General features: G+C 41.8%; 1 protein-coding gene across 1 annotated transcript; it reads left to right on the forward strand.

Moving 5' to 3' along the window:
- The first annotated feature begins 12,463 nt into the window (after positions 1-12,463).
- On the forward strand, positions 12,464-15,275 carry cytl1 (cytokine like 1). Its single transcript, XM_033021267.1, has 4 exons — positions 12,464-12,752; positions 13,017-13,061; positions 13,158-13,304; positions 14,683-15,275. The coding sequence occupies exons 1-4, from the start codon at positions 12,609-12,611 to the stop codon at positions 14,755-14,757; spliced, it is 411 nt and encodes a 136-aa protein (XP_032877158.1). The 5' UTR covers positions 12,464-12,608; the 3' UTR covers positions 14,758-15,275.
- The last annotated feature ends 999 nt before the right edge of the window (positions 15,276-16,274 follow it).

The following is a 16,274-nucleotide window of genomic DNA, read 5'->3' on the forward strand; positions in this document are numbered from 1 at the left end:
TCTTAAGAAGCCCTTTTTAATGTAAAAATAAGCAGCATACCTTCAATTATTTGCTCTATGAGACCCTGACAGCTGCCGGTGGTCGTGGGTTTAGAGATTGATTTTTAAACTACTATAACTATTATACGAGGCCTTTAAAACTAATAATAGCTTTTGCGACGGGGTCTTCCAGCGATTTTTCGTTAATAATTAACTAGGCTGAACATCTTCGATTTGAACAGCCTAGAGAAAATCGCGTTTTAAACCCGCCCCCCTCTAAACGGCGCCAAAATCGCGCACACCCGCAGCGACAGATTTTCAGCGACGCTTCAGGTAGGCTTTGCAACATACCTAATCTATGGAGCGAAGGAAATTGGCAACGTTTCGGGCCAAAACCCTTCTTCAGACTGCAATTCCTTGTGGTTCCATAAGACATTGGAACTACATTCATTAGCCTACATCAAACTAGGTGACAGATATCCTCAGCTATTAAGCTATTTTGCATAATTGTGACAGAAATCAAGGAAGGTTCTAGACCGGACTAGGCTGATTATTTTGTGACTTAGTGTATGATCATAGACACATTTGTTCATTCAATCAATAATTGGTGTACTTGTGAGACGGACCTCACATCTCTAACTTTGAGTGTTCAAAGGTGTTTTGTCAGTTAAGCTGTGCTTCCATTGAGCATAAATAATTCAACGGAGCATTTGTCTGCTCTCAACCATACTGAAGAAAACCATGCAATTGCAACTATTGAAATTGTACTCAATCATCTACTGTTATCTTTGTTCTTTAGGGGATAAAAAAAATAATTGTGTTTACAGATCAGAGAGATTCTACTGAAGATTTTCGCAGGAGAAAGTCGTCCACCAGGTCTTCTCCTGAATGTTTGTGTTGAATAGGGACCTATCACATCTTTAGTCTCTATTCTCTATGTAGCTCATTCAAAGTCACAACAGGGAAGCTCAAGTTCAATTTTCCATTCCAAACCATATCTGTGCATCTATTCTGCCCACAAACACCCATTTAGACTCTCCTCTCTCCTTTACTCTCTTTACACCAACGACTGCACCTCCACAGACTCCTCTGTCAAGCTTCTCAAGTTTGCAAATGACACAACCCTGATTGGGCTGATCCAGGATGGGGAGGCATCTGCCTACAGACAGGAAGTGACAAAGTTGGCATCCTGGTGCCATCGCAACAACCTGGAGCTCAATGCTCTTTAGACAGTGGAATTGATTGTAGACTTTAGGAGAACTCCCCCTCCCCTCCTCCCACTCCCCATCAACAACACCACAGTCACACCTGTGGAGTCATTAGAACCATCATCTCCAGGGACCTTAAACAGGAGGCCACCATCGACTCCACAGTCAAAAAGGTCAAAAAGAGGATGTACTTCCTGCGGCAGCTGAGAAAACTCAATCTGCCGCAGGCAATGATGGTCCAGTTTTATACTGCCATCATAGAATCTGTCCTCACCTTCTCCATCGTGGTCTGGTTTGGCTCAGCGACCAAACACAACATCCAGAGGTTGCAGCGCATTGTTCAATCAGCCGAGAAGGTTGTTGGCTGCAACCTTCCCCCCATTGACGAACTGTACACTGCAAGGGCCAGGAAGCGAGCGGGTAAGATCATCTCTGACCCCTCTCACCCTGGCCACAAACTCTTTGAATCACTTCCCTCTGGAAGGCGACTCCGGACAGTCAAAGCCGATACAGCTAGACAAAAAACAGCATTTTTTTCAAGGGTAGTAGCCCGACTCAACAGCCAAAAGTCTGTAGCCTCCTTTTGCTATGGTATTTTCTTTCTTTCTTCACATGTTTAAATTATAATTTGTTTTATTTTTAATTGTCTACTGTATATCGTGTTGTTACTTACGAGCAACGCACCAAGGCAAATTTCTTGTATGTATACATACTTGGCTAATAAAATGTATTCAATTCAATTCAATTCAATTCAATTCTAATTCATGCACCCATCTCCCCATATATCCATCAACTCCAGACAGATTCTACCACTCACTAAAATACCAAGGGCAATTTACAGTGGCTAATTAGCCAACCGAGCCACACTATTGTGGGGGAAAACTGGGGCACCAGGAGAAAACTCACGTGGTCACAGGGAGAACCTGTAAATCTCATGCAGACGCACCAGAGGTCAGGGCATAACTCCGGTCCCTGGACCTGCGAGCCAGTCGATTTACTAGTCAAAGGCAAGCCCAATAGACCTTTTGGTTCAAGAATTCCTACATTTGTTGAGCCTCTGTGCAATCTAGTGATCCTACAATACCGAAAGTATTTAATTGGTTTGAATTACTTTGGTAGTAAAAGACACAATTTAAAGGAAAATTAGTCATGTTTCCCTCCAAAGAAATGCTTTATTTGAAACTTATAAGAGCAAAATGTTTCACTTGTTTTAACATAAAAATTGGCATTATAATTCAACGCAGGACTTGCCACTTTAGTTTCTTTATATTTTGTTCTCTGCTTCTTATTACTTTAAATAGAATGCATTTTAAATGCCAGACTGTGGCAATTTAAGAGGAATGTGAATGAATGGTTGGAATGTTGTCATGCTAAACTCTGTTTTCTTTCTGCAGTTATAATAATACAGTACTAGGAAGGCACAATGGATCTATTCTCCAAGTTAAAAATGTACAGAAGATAATTTGTAAGAAGGAATAGTTCTGTTAGAAATATTTGAATGAGCCTGCAACGTTGTTAGAAATATATACTGTATGAGGTATAACACAGACAAGATTTAATATATACTGTATAAGGTATAACACAGTCAAGATTTACTGTATAAGGTATAACACAGCCAAGATTTAAGGTAGGTTTCAACTCTTGCAAGATCAAGTTATTAGAGCTTACGAGACCAAATAGCAGAGGAATTTTGGTTAGCTAATGTCAATAATGTTGTGGTCGCAGGGAAGGAAAGAAGTAACTAACATGTTCAGGAATCTTCAAAAATATGATGCATTTATCTGAAATATTCACCAGCAAAATACATTTAGAGTGACTAGTATATCAGATAATGATTGCCGAGGCTTGTCATTGACAACAGCACTGCTCATATCAATAATTTTAGGTTGGCCCAACTGTTCACTGAACTGTTCATTAATAAGATATAATTAATTCAGCGATTAGATTCTCTATTATTAATGTCTGATGACATTTACCATAGGAAGTTCGGCATGTCCGTGACAGCTCTCACCAGCTTCTACAGATGTGCCGTAGCGAGCATTTTGTAATGCCCCTGTCCCACTTAGGAAACCTGAACGGAAACCTCTGCGGTTCCCGGAGGTTTCCGGAGGTTTTTGTCTGTCTCCCTACCTGCTTCCACTACCTGCAACCTCCGGCAACCACCTGCAACCTCTGGGATCCGCACGGAAACCTTGGGTGGGGCGCAAAGTCTCCAGAGGTTTCCGTTCAGGTTTCCTAAGTGGGACAGGGGTATTAGGAGGCATCACAGCGTGGTTTGTGAATGGAACCATCCAGGACTGCAAGAAATTGCAGAGAATTGTGGACACAGCCCAGACCATCACACAAACCAACCTCCCTTCCATTGACTCCATCTACACCTCACGCTACCTGGCAAGGCCACTGACATAATCAAGGACGAGTCTCACCCCGGACACTCCTTCTTCTCCCCTCTCCCATCAGGCCAGAGGTACAGATGTGTGAGAACACATACCTCCAATTTCAGGACAGTTTCTTTCCAGCTGCTATCAGGCAACTGAACCAACTAGAGATAGGTCCTGAGATAGGTCTCCATGCACCTCATTTGAGAGTCAGGGGCTATCTTTAATCGGACTTTGTTGAACTTTATCTTGTACTAAATCTTATTCCCATTATCCTGGGTCTGTACATTGTGGATGGCTTGATTGTAATCATGCATTGTCTTTCCACAGACTGGATAGCACACAACAAAAAAGCTTTTCTCTGTACCTCGGTTCATTTCCGATGTCCTGGAGTAAGTGACATTTACTTGCCAATCAATTGTAGAAGAGATTCAGCAATAAAATTGTCTGGCTTTCACTGAAATCTGTACCTCATGGCCACCTTATTGGTTTCTAGGATATTCTGTTCCAAGTTTTAATCAAGGGTCCATTTGGTGTAGGTTTAGCATTATTATTGTCACGTGAACTTAGGGTTGAATGAAAAACGGTGGACACAGTGATATTCCTTTCTCTGGCTTCACAATTCACACCAGATACAGGTTTGGTGAGGTGGGGGGTGGGGGTGATAAGCAGACGGTTGGACAAACTACTGCTAGAGTAGTAAAGGTGATAAGGAGGAGGTGCGAATTGTGAATATCCAAGGTTACACATTCTATTGAAAAGACAGACAGGTGGGCAGAGGGGGTGGGTAGCTCTTCTGCTAAGGAATGAAATTTAGTCTTTATCAAGGGGTGACATAGGAGCAGAAGATGTAGAATTCTTGTGGGTAGAGTTGAGAAACTGCAAGGGTAAAAGGACCCTGATGGGAGTTATTTACCGGCCTCCAAACAGTAGCAGAAACATGGCCGTCCGAAGGGGGGGTGCGGAGGGTGCGATCGCACCCCCCTTTTTTCCCCCTAGAGTAATTTAAAAATCGCGCCGCCACCCCCCCACCGCCGTTCAGGGCCGCCCGCACCCCCCCCCCCCCCCCGCTCAGACCCGCCGTTCAGCCCCGCCCGCACCCCCCCCCCTTATGCCACCCCCATTTTTGAAAAGCTTCGTACGGGCCTGAGGAAGAAGGGTTCAAATTACATGAGGAGACACAATCGGCATGTAAGAAAGGCAATGTTACGGTGGCCATGGGGAAATTCAACATGCAGGTAGACTGAGAAAATCTAATTGGTACTGGACTCCAAAAGAATTTGTCGAGTGCCTACGAGATGGTTTCTTAGAACAGCTTGAAGTTGAGCCTAAGGTAGACAAAAAAATGCTCGAGTAACTCAGCGGATCAGAAGGGTCTCGACCTGAAACGTCACCCATTCTTTCTCTCCAGGGATGCTGTCTGACCCACTGAGTTACTCCAGCATTTAAACCAGCATCTGCAGTTTTTTCCTACACATTTTGTAGTTTAGCCTACCAGGAAAAGACAATTCTGAGTTTGGTATTGTGTAATGAATTGGATTTGATTAGGGAGCTTAAGATTATAGAACTATTAGGAGGTAGTGACCATAATATGATAAAATTCAACCTCCAATGGCAGAAGATGATATTGGCACAAGGTGAAATCGGATATGTCCATATTCCTATTGAGCAAAGGTGACTACATAGGCATGATGGTGGAGCTGGCTAAAGTTGATTGGAAAGGGATCCTAGCAGGAATGATGGCGGAACAGCAGTGGCAGGAATTTCTGGGAACAATTCGGAGGACACAGGACCTTTTCATTTCAAAGAGGAAGAAAATTCTAACAGGAGAATGAGGTGACCGTGGCTGGCAAGAGAAGTCAAGGACAGCATGAAGCTAAAAGAGGAGGCATATAACATTGCAAAGATCAGTGAGAAGCTGGAGGATTGGGAAGGTTTTAAAAAACACCAGGAGATAACTAAAATGGCAATACGGGGAAAAAAGATGAAATACTAAGGTAATCTTGCCAATAATATAAAAGAGATAGCAAATGTTTATTCAGATATATAAAGAGTCAGAAAGAGGCAAGAATGGACATTGGATACCTGGAAAATGATGCTGGATAATAGGGAATAATGAAATGGCCAATGAATTGAGTATGATTTTTGGTTCAGTTTTCACATCTGAAGGAGGATGTGCTAGCTCTGCAGAGAGTCCAGAGGTGGTTTACGAGAATGATCCCAGGAATGATTGGGTGATGAGTGATTAAAGTCACTGGGCCTGTACTCGCTGAAGTTTAGAAGGATGAGGGGCAGACCTTATTGAAACTTCCCAAAGAGTGAAAGGCCTGTATAGAGTGAATGTGGAGAGGATGTTTCCACTAGGGGGAGAGTCCAGGACCAGAGGTCATAGCCTCAGAATAAAAGACGTATCTTTAGAATGGAGGTATGGAGGAATTTCTTTAGTTAGGTGGTGAATCTGTGGAATTAATTGTCACAGATGGCTGTGGAGGCCGTCAATGGATATTTTTAAGGTGGGGATTGACATATTCTTGATTAGTATGGGTGTCAGGGGATATGGGGAGAAGGCATGAGAATGGGGTTGAGAGGGAGTGATAGATCAGCCATGATCTTTCTTTTTTCTGTTTTTTTGTTTTGTTTATTTTATTAGAAGTTAATACAGTACAAAACAGTACAGTGGAACCTAATTTTAGGTGTCATACCATCATATGTCATACCGTAATCCATTCTATGTACAACCTCTAGTTTTATGTTTTGAGAAGGAAGTAAGCAAGACAAGAAAAAGAAAACAATAGAAAGGGGAAAAAGAGGAAAAATAGATGGTAGAGAATAGAAAAACGTGAAGTGTGTATATAAAAAAAAGAAAAAGTGGAAAGTAGAAATAGGAGAGAAGGCCCCTTAAAAGAGAAATTTTCAAATCTTTATTCGGAGATGTAGATCTATCCATGGCATGAACTGAAATCAGTAATCTTTATGGTACCGCTGCATCACATGATTCCAAAAAGTCGATGAAAGGAGACCAACTCCTTAAGAATTGGCCATATTTATCTATTAGTCGGAGTCTCATTTCTTCAAGGCGTGCTATGTCCATCATATTCCTAATCCACATTTTAACAGTTGGTATGGTTGTATTTTTCCAAAATTTAAGTATCAATTTCTTTCCAATTATTAACCCATAATTTAAAAAAACTTTTGGTCTTTATTTAAATTGATATCTTCTACTATTATTCCAAATATAATCCATTCCGTTTTAGGTTCTATTCTTGACTTGAAAAGCTTTGTAAATATATCAAATATATCGCTCCAAAATTTATTCAACTTTGTACATCCTACAAATGAATGTGGGATCAGCCATGATTGAATGGCATAGACTGGATGGGCCATATGGCCTAATTCTGCTCCTATGACATGAACTTTTGAACTTATAAACTGCCCCTGAGTGTAATGGTGCATGCTTTCAAGCTTCTGTACTGCCTGACCGATGGGAGCAGGGAGAAGCTGGGTGGGAAAGGTCTTTGATTATGTTACCTGCTTTCCCAAGGCAGCGTGAAATGCAGATTAAGTCAATTGTGGGGAGTTGGGTCTGTGGTGATGGATTGGGCTACCTCCACAATTTCTTGCGGTCTTGGGCAGATTTGTTCCCAAACCAAGTTGTGATGCAACCCGACAGTATACTTTCTATTATTCTATACTTCTAGATATAGTCACGGTTTATCTGGTTTAATTTGATCTCTGAATACGGTTATCCAAGACAAATTACATGTTTGTGCATTGGTCTATTACCACTGTTGCTACTTCTCCAAAGTTAGCCTGTGCCGTGGACAATACTGATGCAATTTATTTGAGTTACATTAAGCAAAGAAATGAAGAGCGAGTAGATAATAATTCTCATAGAAGTTTTATAACTATCAAATAATCTGCTTAAATTTCTAGACATTGCTACTCAAAATACAGTGATCTTTAGTACACAATCTGACAATATATACTTTTTGAATCAGTATATTCTATTAATTTGTATTAATAAATAAATATAATTTCTCTATGGATGATTCTTGTTGACTAATAAACTTACAAAATAAATGTTTGTGTTGCTTATCCACCTTTCTTGTTATTGTAGTAAAATATTCAAGCTATTTATTAATAAATTGTGGTCCCTCGGGGAAACTTTGCAATAACATAAAATAGTTTGTACTTTATCTCCAAATTTGAAACATATTTCGTCAAGACCAAAACAACCATAGACATTCTGGAGCCCCTCTAAGATTATTATTTCCCCAAATAAATAAACCAGAATATTTCAGGCATGCTGTGTCCTGGGAGATAAAAGGACTGCTGCTGGGCTGACAACAAAACCACAGCTAACAGGCAAACTATATATCTTTTGGAATAAATGCACGGATGAATCATGAAACAATGAATAATAACATAAACATGCCCCTTTATCCACCTTCTGCATGCCTGACCAAATCAAGGTACTGCCCTCCCTTACTCTGGTGCCTTTCCCTTCTTTCCCTGTTGTACCCCTCTTCACCTTGTGAAGAGAATATCAGGAGACTAGAAGGGGGGAGGGGAGGGGGAGGGGGGGGAGGGGAGGGGGAGGGGGGGGGGGGAGGGCTTCGAGTCTCCTGATATTCTCTTCACAAGGTAAATCTAATCTACCATTGAGAATTGTCACAGCATAGATAATTAACAAATTTGCATCGAATTTAATGTAAGTGACGCCCAGCAGCTAAAATGTTCTATCCTTCACCGACATCGCAAATTTCTTTACATTGTCCTTTGATCATCGCCCCTCTACTAAATCTCATTTTCAATCTTCTAATCCCTTGATCTCCTTACCTTCTGCTTATGCCAACCTTGATCCCATTCAACATTCTGACCATCTCTCCTCTCATCTTCTTCCTCTGTTTCTCCAAGCTTCCCTTTCTGAATTCTCAAATTATATCTTTGTCCAATCTCCTCCCCTTCTCCCTCGGGTTCCTGTTATTGTTCTCCCTTCACACTCCTGAAATTATGCTGCACATGGTTACTAGAGTCTCCATAGATATGAACTTATCCTCTGACAAAGCCTCTGATAAAGTACAAGTTATGGGATGAGGTACAGCAGTGAAGTAATTTTTCTTCACTGATTTGTTAGATTAACCTAGGTTAACCGAGGGTCATATAGCTTGGAAACAGACCTTGGCCTATTAAATCCTCATGACCATTACACTAATCCTGCATTAATCCCATTTATTCTTCTCCTCACATTTGCAAAGGCTTCCCCAAGATTCTGCCATTCATCTCCACACTAAAGGGGCCAGTTCATCTAACAACCAGTATATCTTTTGGATGATGAGGGAAACTGGAGGTCCTGGTGAAATATACTAATCACAGGGAGAACAGGTAAACTCCATATGGACTGAACTGGAAGTTAGAATTAAACTTGGGTTGCAGGGGTTGTGGGACTCCAATATGCCTTCCATTTCTTTTATCTCAGAGATTCATTGCTATCAAGTTATTTAACCAGATAACCATTTATAGTCAGCACTTTAAAGTGTCTTTAGTGTCCCCTGGAGTAGCCTATTTAAACAAATGTTGTTTTGCAGTACACAATTAGATTACCTTAGATTAATGGCAGAATCAAGGAACTGCAGATAATCGGTTTATATCAAAAGTAAACACAAAGTGCTGGAGTAACTCAGTGGGTCAGGCAGTCCTTCTCTGGAGAAAAAGAATGGGTGATGTTTCGGGTTGGGACCTTTCTACAGACTGCTTAATTAGTGTGCAATTATTTTTTTACATGAAACTCATGGAATAAACAGAATACATACAGTAATTACTCCTAAAAGTAATATATTGAAGTACAGCATTGGAATAACCAACCAATGGAAGAATAAGAGTATGTGGAAAAGAGGTGATTGATTCAGGGATCAGATAGCACTGAGGAGGAAGCTGTCATTGAGTATTGTCATCCAAGTTTTCAAGTGCTCCTCTGTCTACTCCCTGATGGAAGAAAAGATGGAATGGCCAGTGTGACAATGTTCAGGAAGCAAAAGGGGAGGTGCAACGAGACCTGGATGTGTTTGTACATCAATCACTGAAAGTAAGCATGCTGGTACAGCAGGCAGTGAAGAAAGCTAATGGCATGTTAGCCTTCATTGTGAGAGGATTTGAGTTTAGGAGCAAGGAGGTCCTACTGCAGTTGTACAGGACCCAGGTGAGACCGCTCTTGGAGTATGGTGTGTAATTTTGGTCTCCTGATTTGAGGAGGGATATTATTGCTTTTGAGGGAGTGCAGCGTAGGTTAACCAGGTTAATTCCCGGGATGGCAGGACTGACATATGATGAAAGTGTAGGTCGACTGGGCTTGTATTCCCTGGAATTCAGAGGGTGAGAGGGGATCTTATGGAAACATTAAAAATTCTTAAAGGATTGGACAGATTTAGGAAAAATGTTCCCGATGTTGGGGGAGTCCAGAACCAGGGGTCATAGTTTAAGAATAATACATAGGCCATTTAGGACAGAGATGAGGAAAAACATTTTCACCCAGAAAGTTGTGAATCTGTGGAATTCTTTGCCACAGAAGGCAGTGGAGGCCAATTCATTGGATGTTTTCAAGAGAGAGTTAGCTTTAGCTCTTAGGACTAAAGGGATCAAGGGATATGGGGAAAAAGCAGGAACGGGGTACTGATTTTAGATGATCAGCCATGATCATATTGAATGGTGGTGCTAGCTTGAAGGGCTGAATGGCTTACTCCTGCACCTATTTTTCTGTTTCTTTCTATATTTCTAAAAATGTTTTATTTATAGTTGAATGCTGTTGTTAAATGCAACTCCCAAGATACTCAGGATACACACCACTGCCCCGCCCCCTCCCCTCCACCACCACCACCACAACAAATGTCTAGAAATTAGGCAGAAATTTAAAAACATGTTGAAAATAGTGTTCCTTGGATGATATATCGGTTCATACTAATGAGTTTGCTTTTTCATTTGTTGTAACCTACACAGCTGCCTTGTTAAAGGAGTTTCAAGGAGAATATAGAGGAACAAGGATAACCAATGATTCATGTGCCCATATCTTTGAAGATAGGAGGGCATCCTGAAATAGTAGTTAACAAGGCATAGGTGACATCTTCAATAGAGATGTTGAGTGCAGTAGCAGGGAGGTTATGCTGGTATTTTATTGAGCTCAGATGAAGCTACTCATAAAAAAAAACTACAGTCACTGTAAATCCAAATTCAAGCAGAAAGACTATTCAGTAGGTCAGCCTTAAAACATAAATTCCTTGTTATCTCTCCACAGATGTTCCCTAACATACCGAGTATTTCCGGCACTTCCTGCTTTTTTATTTCACAGTTGGGGTCAAGGAAAGAGCGTTCACGTTGCGCCCCTATTCCCACCAATCTTTCCACCACCACGCTCAAGAAGCACAAGAAGCAACAAGACTGACACCATTGTACGCAGATGTCGAGAAGTGTGTTCAGCACTGGCTGACCAACTTCTAATCTTGCGTGTAGACTCGATAAGAAGAAAAATATTTCACAGTTAGACTATTGGCTCCACAATCCAGGAAGGAGGTCATAGCCTCAGAATTAAAAGACATTCCTTAGGGAAGGAGATGAGGAATGTCTTTTGTCTGAGGGTGGTGAATCTGTGGGATTCATTACCACAGAAGGCGGTGGAGGGCAATCAATGGATATTTTTAAGGAAGAGATTGATAGATTCTTGAATGTTACGGATGTCAGGGGTTATGGGGAGAAGACAGGAGAATGGGGTTAGGAGGGAGAGATAGATCAGCCATGATTGAATGGCGGAGTAGACTTGATGGGCCAAATGGCCTAATTCTGCTCCTATCACTTATGAGTGGTTAGAATCTTAAATGTAATGGCTGGGAATTTAATGGATATGAATTCACTGGTAGCCATTAAAAGAACATTGGAAATTATGCAGAAAGAAAAATATCGGGAATGGGAAGTGGATAGCTCCTGTAAAGAGCCAGTGCAGATTTAATTGTGTGTGATAATAGGTTCCTTATGCTACACTATTCTCTGGTTCTCTGGCCCATACTAAGTTAATGTCCATGTTATGAAACTGAACAAAAATCCACAGAATGCCTCATTTAACATCAAGGGCTTGCCGTCTTGGGGGAGGCCAAGTGGGGAGCTCCAACGACACAGAAGGTATGCCAAGCCCCGACCCGGGGTCCGAGCACTCATCGCGGGGAGCTGACATACCCCCGATGCAGGAGCTTGATCGCCCCAACTTGGAGGCCCACCGCCGGCTACAGGAATCAAGATCGTCCTATCAACGGAAGGTTCAAGGCCCCCGACTGCGGGAGAACAAAGAAGGGAAAAGGTTGAACATTGTTTGCCTTCCATCACAGTGAGGAATGTGGAGGTGTCACTGTGGTGGATGTTTATGTTAAAATGTGTTTTTTGTGTTCTGTTGCTTTTTATTAATATGACTGTATGGCAAAACAAATTCCTCGTATATTGCAAACAATAAAGTGATAAAGTATGATTATGATTATGATTCTCTTGTATTATGGAGTCCATGTATATTGACTCGACTCACATGAGATGACAGTACCCTGTTCACACAGTGTGGACTACAGTGCTTAAGGCTCCAGCTCACACTGTGCACGATTTATATGAAAGATTGTAAGGAATTACCATTAAAAACAACGAATAGCAATGGCCATGAATAAGGCAAACCTGAAATATCAAATCGCACCCCTTATGAACAGGAACGCTTCTGTTCAGTATAGACTGGTCTAAAGTTAGTCAACAAGCGGTTATGTGTTGTGGTTTTAAAAAGGAACGCCAGAACCATGTTCCTAAAGTTAGTTAAATTGTGTCTGGTTCACATTTGGGATATTTATGTTGGAAAACGTCCAGATTGACGCCAGCAAGAGTCTTGTCGAATCCAGGTCATGCGCAAGATTCATAAATTGGAACACATTTCACCATAGGCACACTTTTCACAAGAAAAGAAAGGAGGCACCAGGAGGGGAACTTCGCTTTCGGATTTACAGTACCCCGAACATTGTGACGAGTTATGGATCTGCTAAGAAAAATTATTCTCCTGTCCACGCTTATCATAATTGCAAATTCGGCCCCGCCGACTTGTTATTCGGCGGTTTTGAAATTAAGCAAAGGAATTATGATGTCGATGGAAAGATTAGAGAAATTTTCTGTCACGGTAAATTGAAGCGGCAATCTGTTGATTTGGTTAAAACGTAGGAATTTAACGAGTCAGGCAGCACCTGTGGTCCTCAGTGTCTGAAGAAGGGTCCCGACCAGAATGGTCGCCTATTCATACCCTCCACAGATGCTGCCTGGCCCGCTGAGTTCCTCCAGCACTTTGTGTTTTGCTCAAGATTCCAGCATCTGCAGGTTCTTATGTCCTCTGTTCTGTGTTCGGTTGTGTTTGTGGAATAGTAATGTGCAAACGTTTCTTCCACAGAGACAGTGTCTTGCCCATTTACCCAAGCTCTACATTAATGTGCACGTAAGTACTTTTGACTTCAGGGGTGCGTTGTTATTTCAATGTTCTGTTGAAGCCGAGCCTTGATGACTATATTGATGAAATATATTCGCCTTCCAGAACGCTTGTGTGGTGATGAAGCTTCGCGATCACATCTATGCTTTGGAAAATCTCATCATTCCCGAATGCAGGGCATTAAAACGGATTTCTTTCCTGAAGTTTCGAATTGAGCGCCTGCATAATATGATCTCCAGACTCTGCCATCGGGTAACGTATATATCTTTGTTGGAATTCCACCTCCTGTGGAAGGGATTTTTTGTTTATTTTAAAAATACTTTAATCATAAAGCTTGTAAAGTATATAATCACATAACGTTCAAGCCAATGTTTTAAACAATCATGTCATTCCATCGCGTAATATTGAAGAAGGGTCTCGACCCGTCAGCCATTCATTCTCTCTAGAGATGCTGCCTGTCCCGCTGAGTTACTCCAGCATTTTTGTGTCTATCTTCGGTGTAAACCAGCATCTGCAGTTCCTTCCCACACTTCTGTAGAGATGCTGCCTGACCTGCTGAACTAATCCATCAATTTGTGTCTTTCCTAAATAATTCACGGCTTTTGACCACAATAGGTGGTCATGATAATCTCAATTATACAGACTCCACCATTTATATGTTTATCATGATTTCCCGCTAGTTTCTAGTTAGTTAATGTTAGACCTACCAATGCAGATGCTTCACAGCGCCAGCGACGCGGTTCGATCCTGACCTCGTGCTGTCTGTGTGGAGCTCGTACGTCCATAAATTCATAAATGATAGGAGCAGAATTAAGTCATTTGACCCATCAAGTCTACTCTGTCATTCAATCATTGCTGATCACGGTGGCGCAGCGGTGGAGTTGCTGCCTGACAACGATTGCAGCGCCGGAGAACCGGGTTCGAGTTTGTACGGAGTTTGTACATTCTCCCCGTGACCTGCATGGGTTTTCTCCGAGATCTTCGGTTTTCTCCCACCCTCCAAAGAGGGTTGTAGGTTAATTGGTTTGGTAAATGTTTTTTTTTTAAATGTCCCTAGTGGGTGTAGAATGGTGTTAATGTGCAGGGGTCGCTGCTCGGCGCGGACCCGGTGGGCCAAAGGGCCTGTTTCCGCGCTGTGTCGCTAAACTAAACTATAGTTTATCAAGTTTACCTTTCTCCCTGGAACTGCGTGGGTTTACTCGGGGTGCTCCGGTTTCCTCCTACATCCCAAATTCGTGTGGGTTGGGTATTTGGCCCTCCGCAAATTGCCGCCAGTGTGCAGGGAGTGGATGCGAAAGTGGGAGAGCACAGCACCAGTGCGAAATACAAGAGCTGGAGTAACTCAGCGGGACAGTCAGCATCTGTGTAGGACATGGATAAGCGAGTTTTCGGATCGGGATCCTTTACAGTTGCTGTCTGGCCCGCTGAGTTACTCCAGTACTTTGTGTTTTTTTTTAAACATAAACCCGCATCTGCAGTTCCTTCTGTCTCCAGAGAACTAGTGCGAACGGGTGATTGATGATCTGCATGGACTCGGTGGGCTGAAGGGTCCGTTTCCACGGTGTATCTTTCATTTAGTCAAAAGCACCGCATATACCTCAGTGTCATTAATTAGTTATTGTTTTTATAGGATCTTGTGTTCTATGTTGACGATTGCCCGGCACTAGAACGCCCTCCAGAACCTGAAGAAGACATCGAGAAGTAAACCCTCCCGCTTTACAGACTGAGTAGCCTTCAGATGTTCTGTATTAATACAACAGCTTTCCAATACGAAAAATACCTACTGCATTATTATAACCATAGAGCTTTCGTACCCGTAGCGTAGGCCAAACATGGATTATGCCGAACAAGACATTTGTATACGTTGTATTCAACGAACTAATTAGCTTATATGTGTTATATTATGAGGAGTGAGTTGTGGTGCGGCGGTGGACCAAGACTATTTTGGTCGGTTGGTTTGGCTCGGAATGTACAAACATAAACAATGCGAGCAAAATAAATTACCGTATTTCCATTTACAATATATTCTTGTCTTGTCAATTGTAGCGTTGTTAGAGAGGTTGTATCTACTCAGGAGGTTGTTGGTCCTTTGTGGAAATGATTGCTTTTTGAATGTCTATTAAATCACTCCACACTCTATTTTTTCATATCCATGTACTTTTATTTTCAGCATGATATACAAATGTATTTTCAAAACCATTAATACATCTGCTTTTATCAATATTTCATGCTGTGCAATCACCCCAGACTTAAGACCTCAATGCAGTGGTTGCTCAGGCAACAGAACATAGAACTGTACAGCACCAGAACAGGCCCTTCACTCCACAACATCAGTGCATAGCAGTCAATGCCTACTATGTTCTGTTGTGCAGAAGCAAAGGAAGAATTTCATTGTCCTATCAGGGACACGTGACTATAAACTCTCTTGACCTCTCTCTTGACCTCTTGCTGTACATGATGCCAAGACCAGTTCTTATCTGCCTGCATATAACCCATATTCCTCCATTCCTGCATATCAATATGCCAAAATTGACCCTATCCAAAAGTCTCTGAAATGCGATTATTGTATCTGCCTCAACCAACTTCCTCGGCAGTGCATTTCAAGCACTCACCACCCTCTGTGTAAAAACTTGCCCAGCACATCTCCTTTAAACGTTGCCCCTCTCACTAAGCTATGTGCTGTAGTATTTGATTGTTCATCCTGGGAAAAAAGTTCTGACTGTCTATCCTATCTATGCCTCTCATCATTTTATGCACTTCCATCAGTTGGGGTAAAGTTATTGTTGCTGTTTCAGGTTCGAGATCCTGCAGCATGTTGGAGAAACCAATCCAAGTCTGTCCAACCTCTCCCTTTAGCTAATACCCCCTAATCCAAGCTGCCTTCTGGTAAACCTCTTGTGCACCCTTTCCAAAGCTTCCGTATCCTTCCAGCGACTAGAACTGCATGCTGTACTCCAAATGCAGCCTAACCAAAGTCTTATAAAGCTGCACATCATGACTTCTGACTCTTATACTCAATGACCCAAAGTATAAAAGCAAGCTGACCATATGCCCTCTTTACCAGGCTCTGCCATCTTTAGCTCTTTTATCTATGATGTTAATCAATCATTATTAACATTATTAACGAAGCGTTAATGGCGATGTTCATTGATGATTCCACAATGTTCATTTCCAATTCCTCGGCAAATGTACTAGTTTCCATCAGACAAGTAATGTCAGTGT

Source organism: Amblyraja radiata, chromosome 1 (genome assembly GCF_010909765.2).
Source record: "Amblyraja radiata isolate CabotCenter1 chromosome 1, sAmbRad1.1.pri, whole genome shotgun sequence".
In the NCBI taxonomy this organism is placed as follows: domain Eukaryota; kingdom Metazoa; phylum Chordata; class Chondrichthyes; order Rajiformes; family Rajidae; genus Amblyraja; species Amblyraja radiata.

Excerpts from the sequence above, each read along its gene's own strand:
- cytl1 (XM_033021267.1), top strand. The coding sequence starts at position 12,609 with ATGGATCTGCTAAGAAAAATTATTCTCCTGTCCACGCTTATCATAATT. Across the intron at positions 13,062-13,157 it reads AGCTCTACATTAATGTGCAC|AACGCTTGTGTGGTGATGAA; the intron begins GTAAGTACTTTT and ends TTCGCCTTCCAG. Across the intron at positions 13,305-14,682 it reads TCTCCAGACTCTGCCATCGG|GATCTTGTGTTCTATGTTGA; the intron begins GTAACGTATATA and ends TTGTTTTTATAG.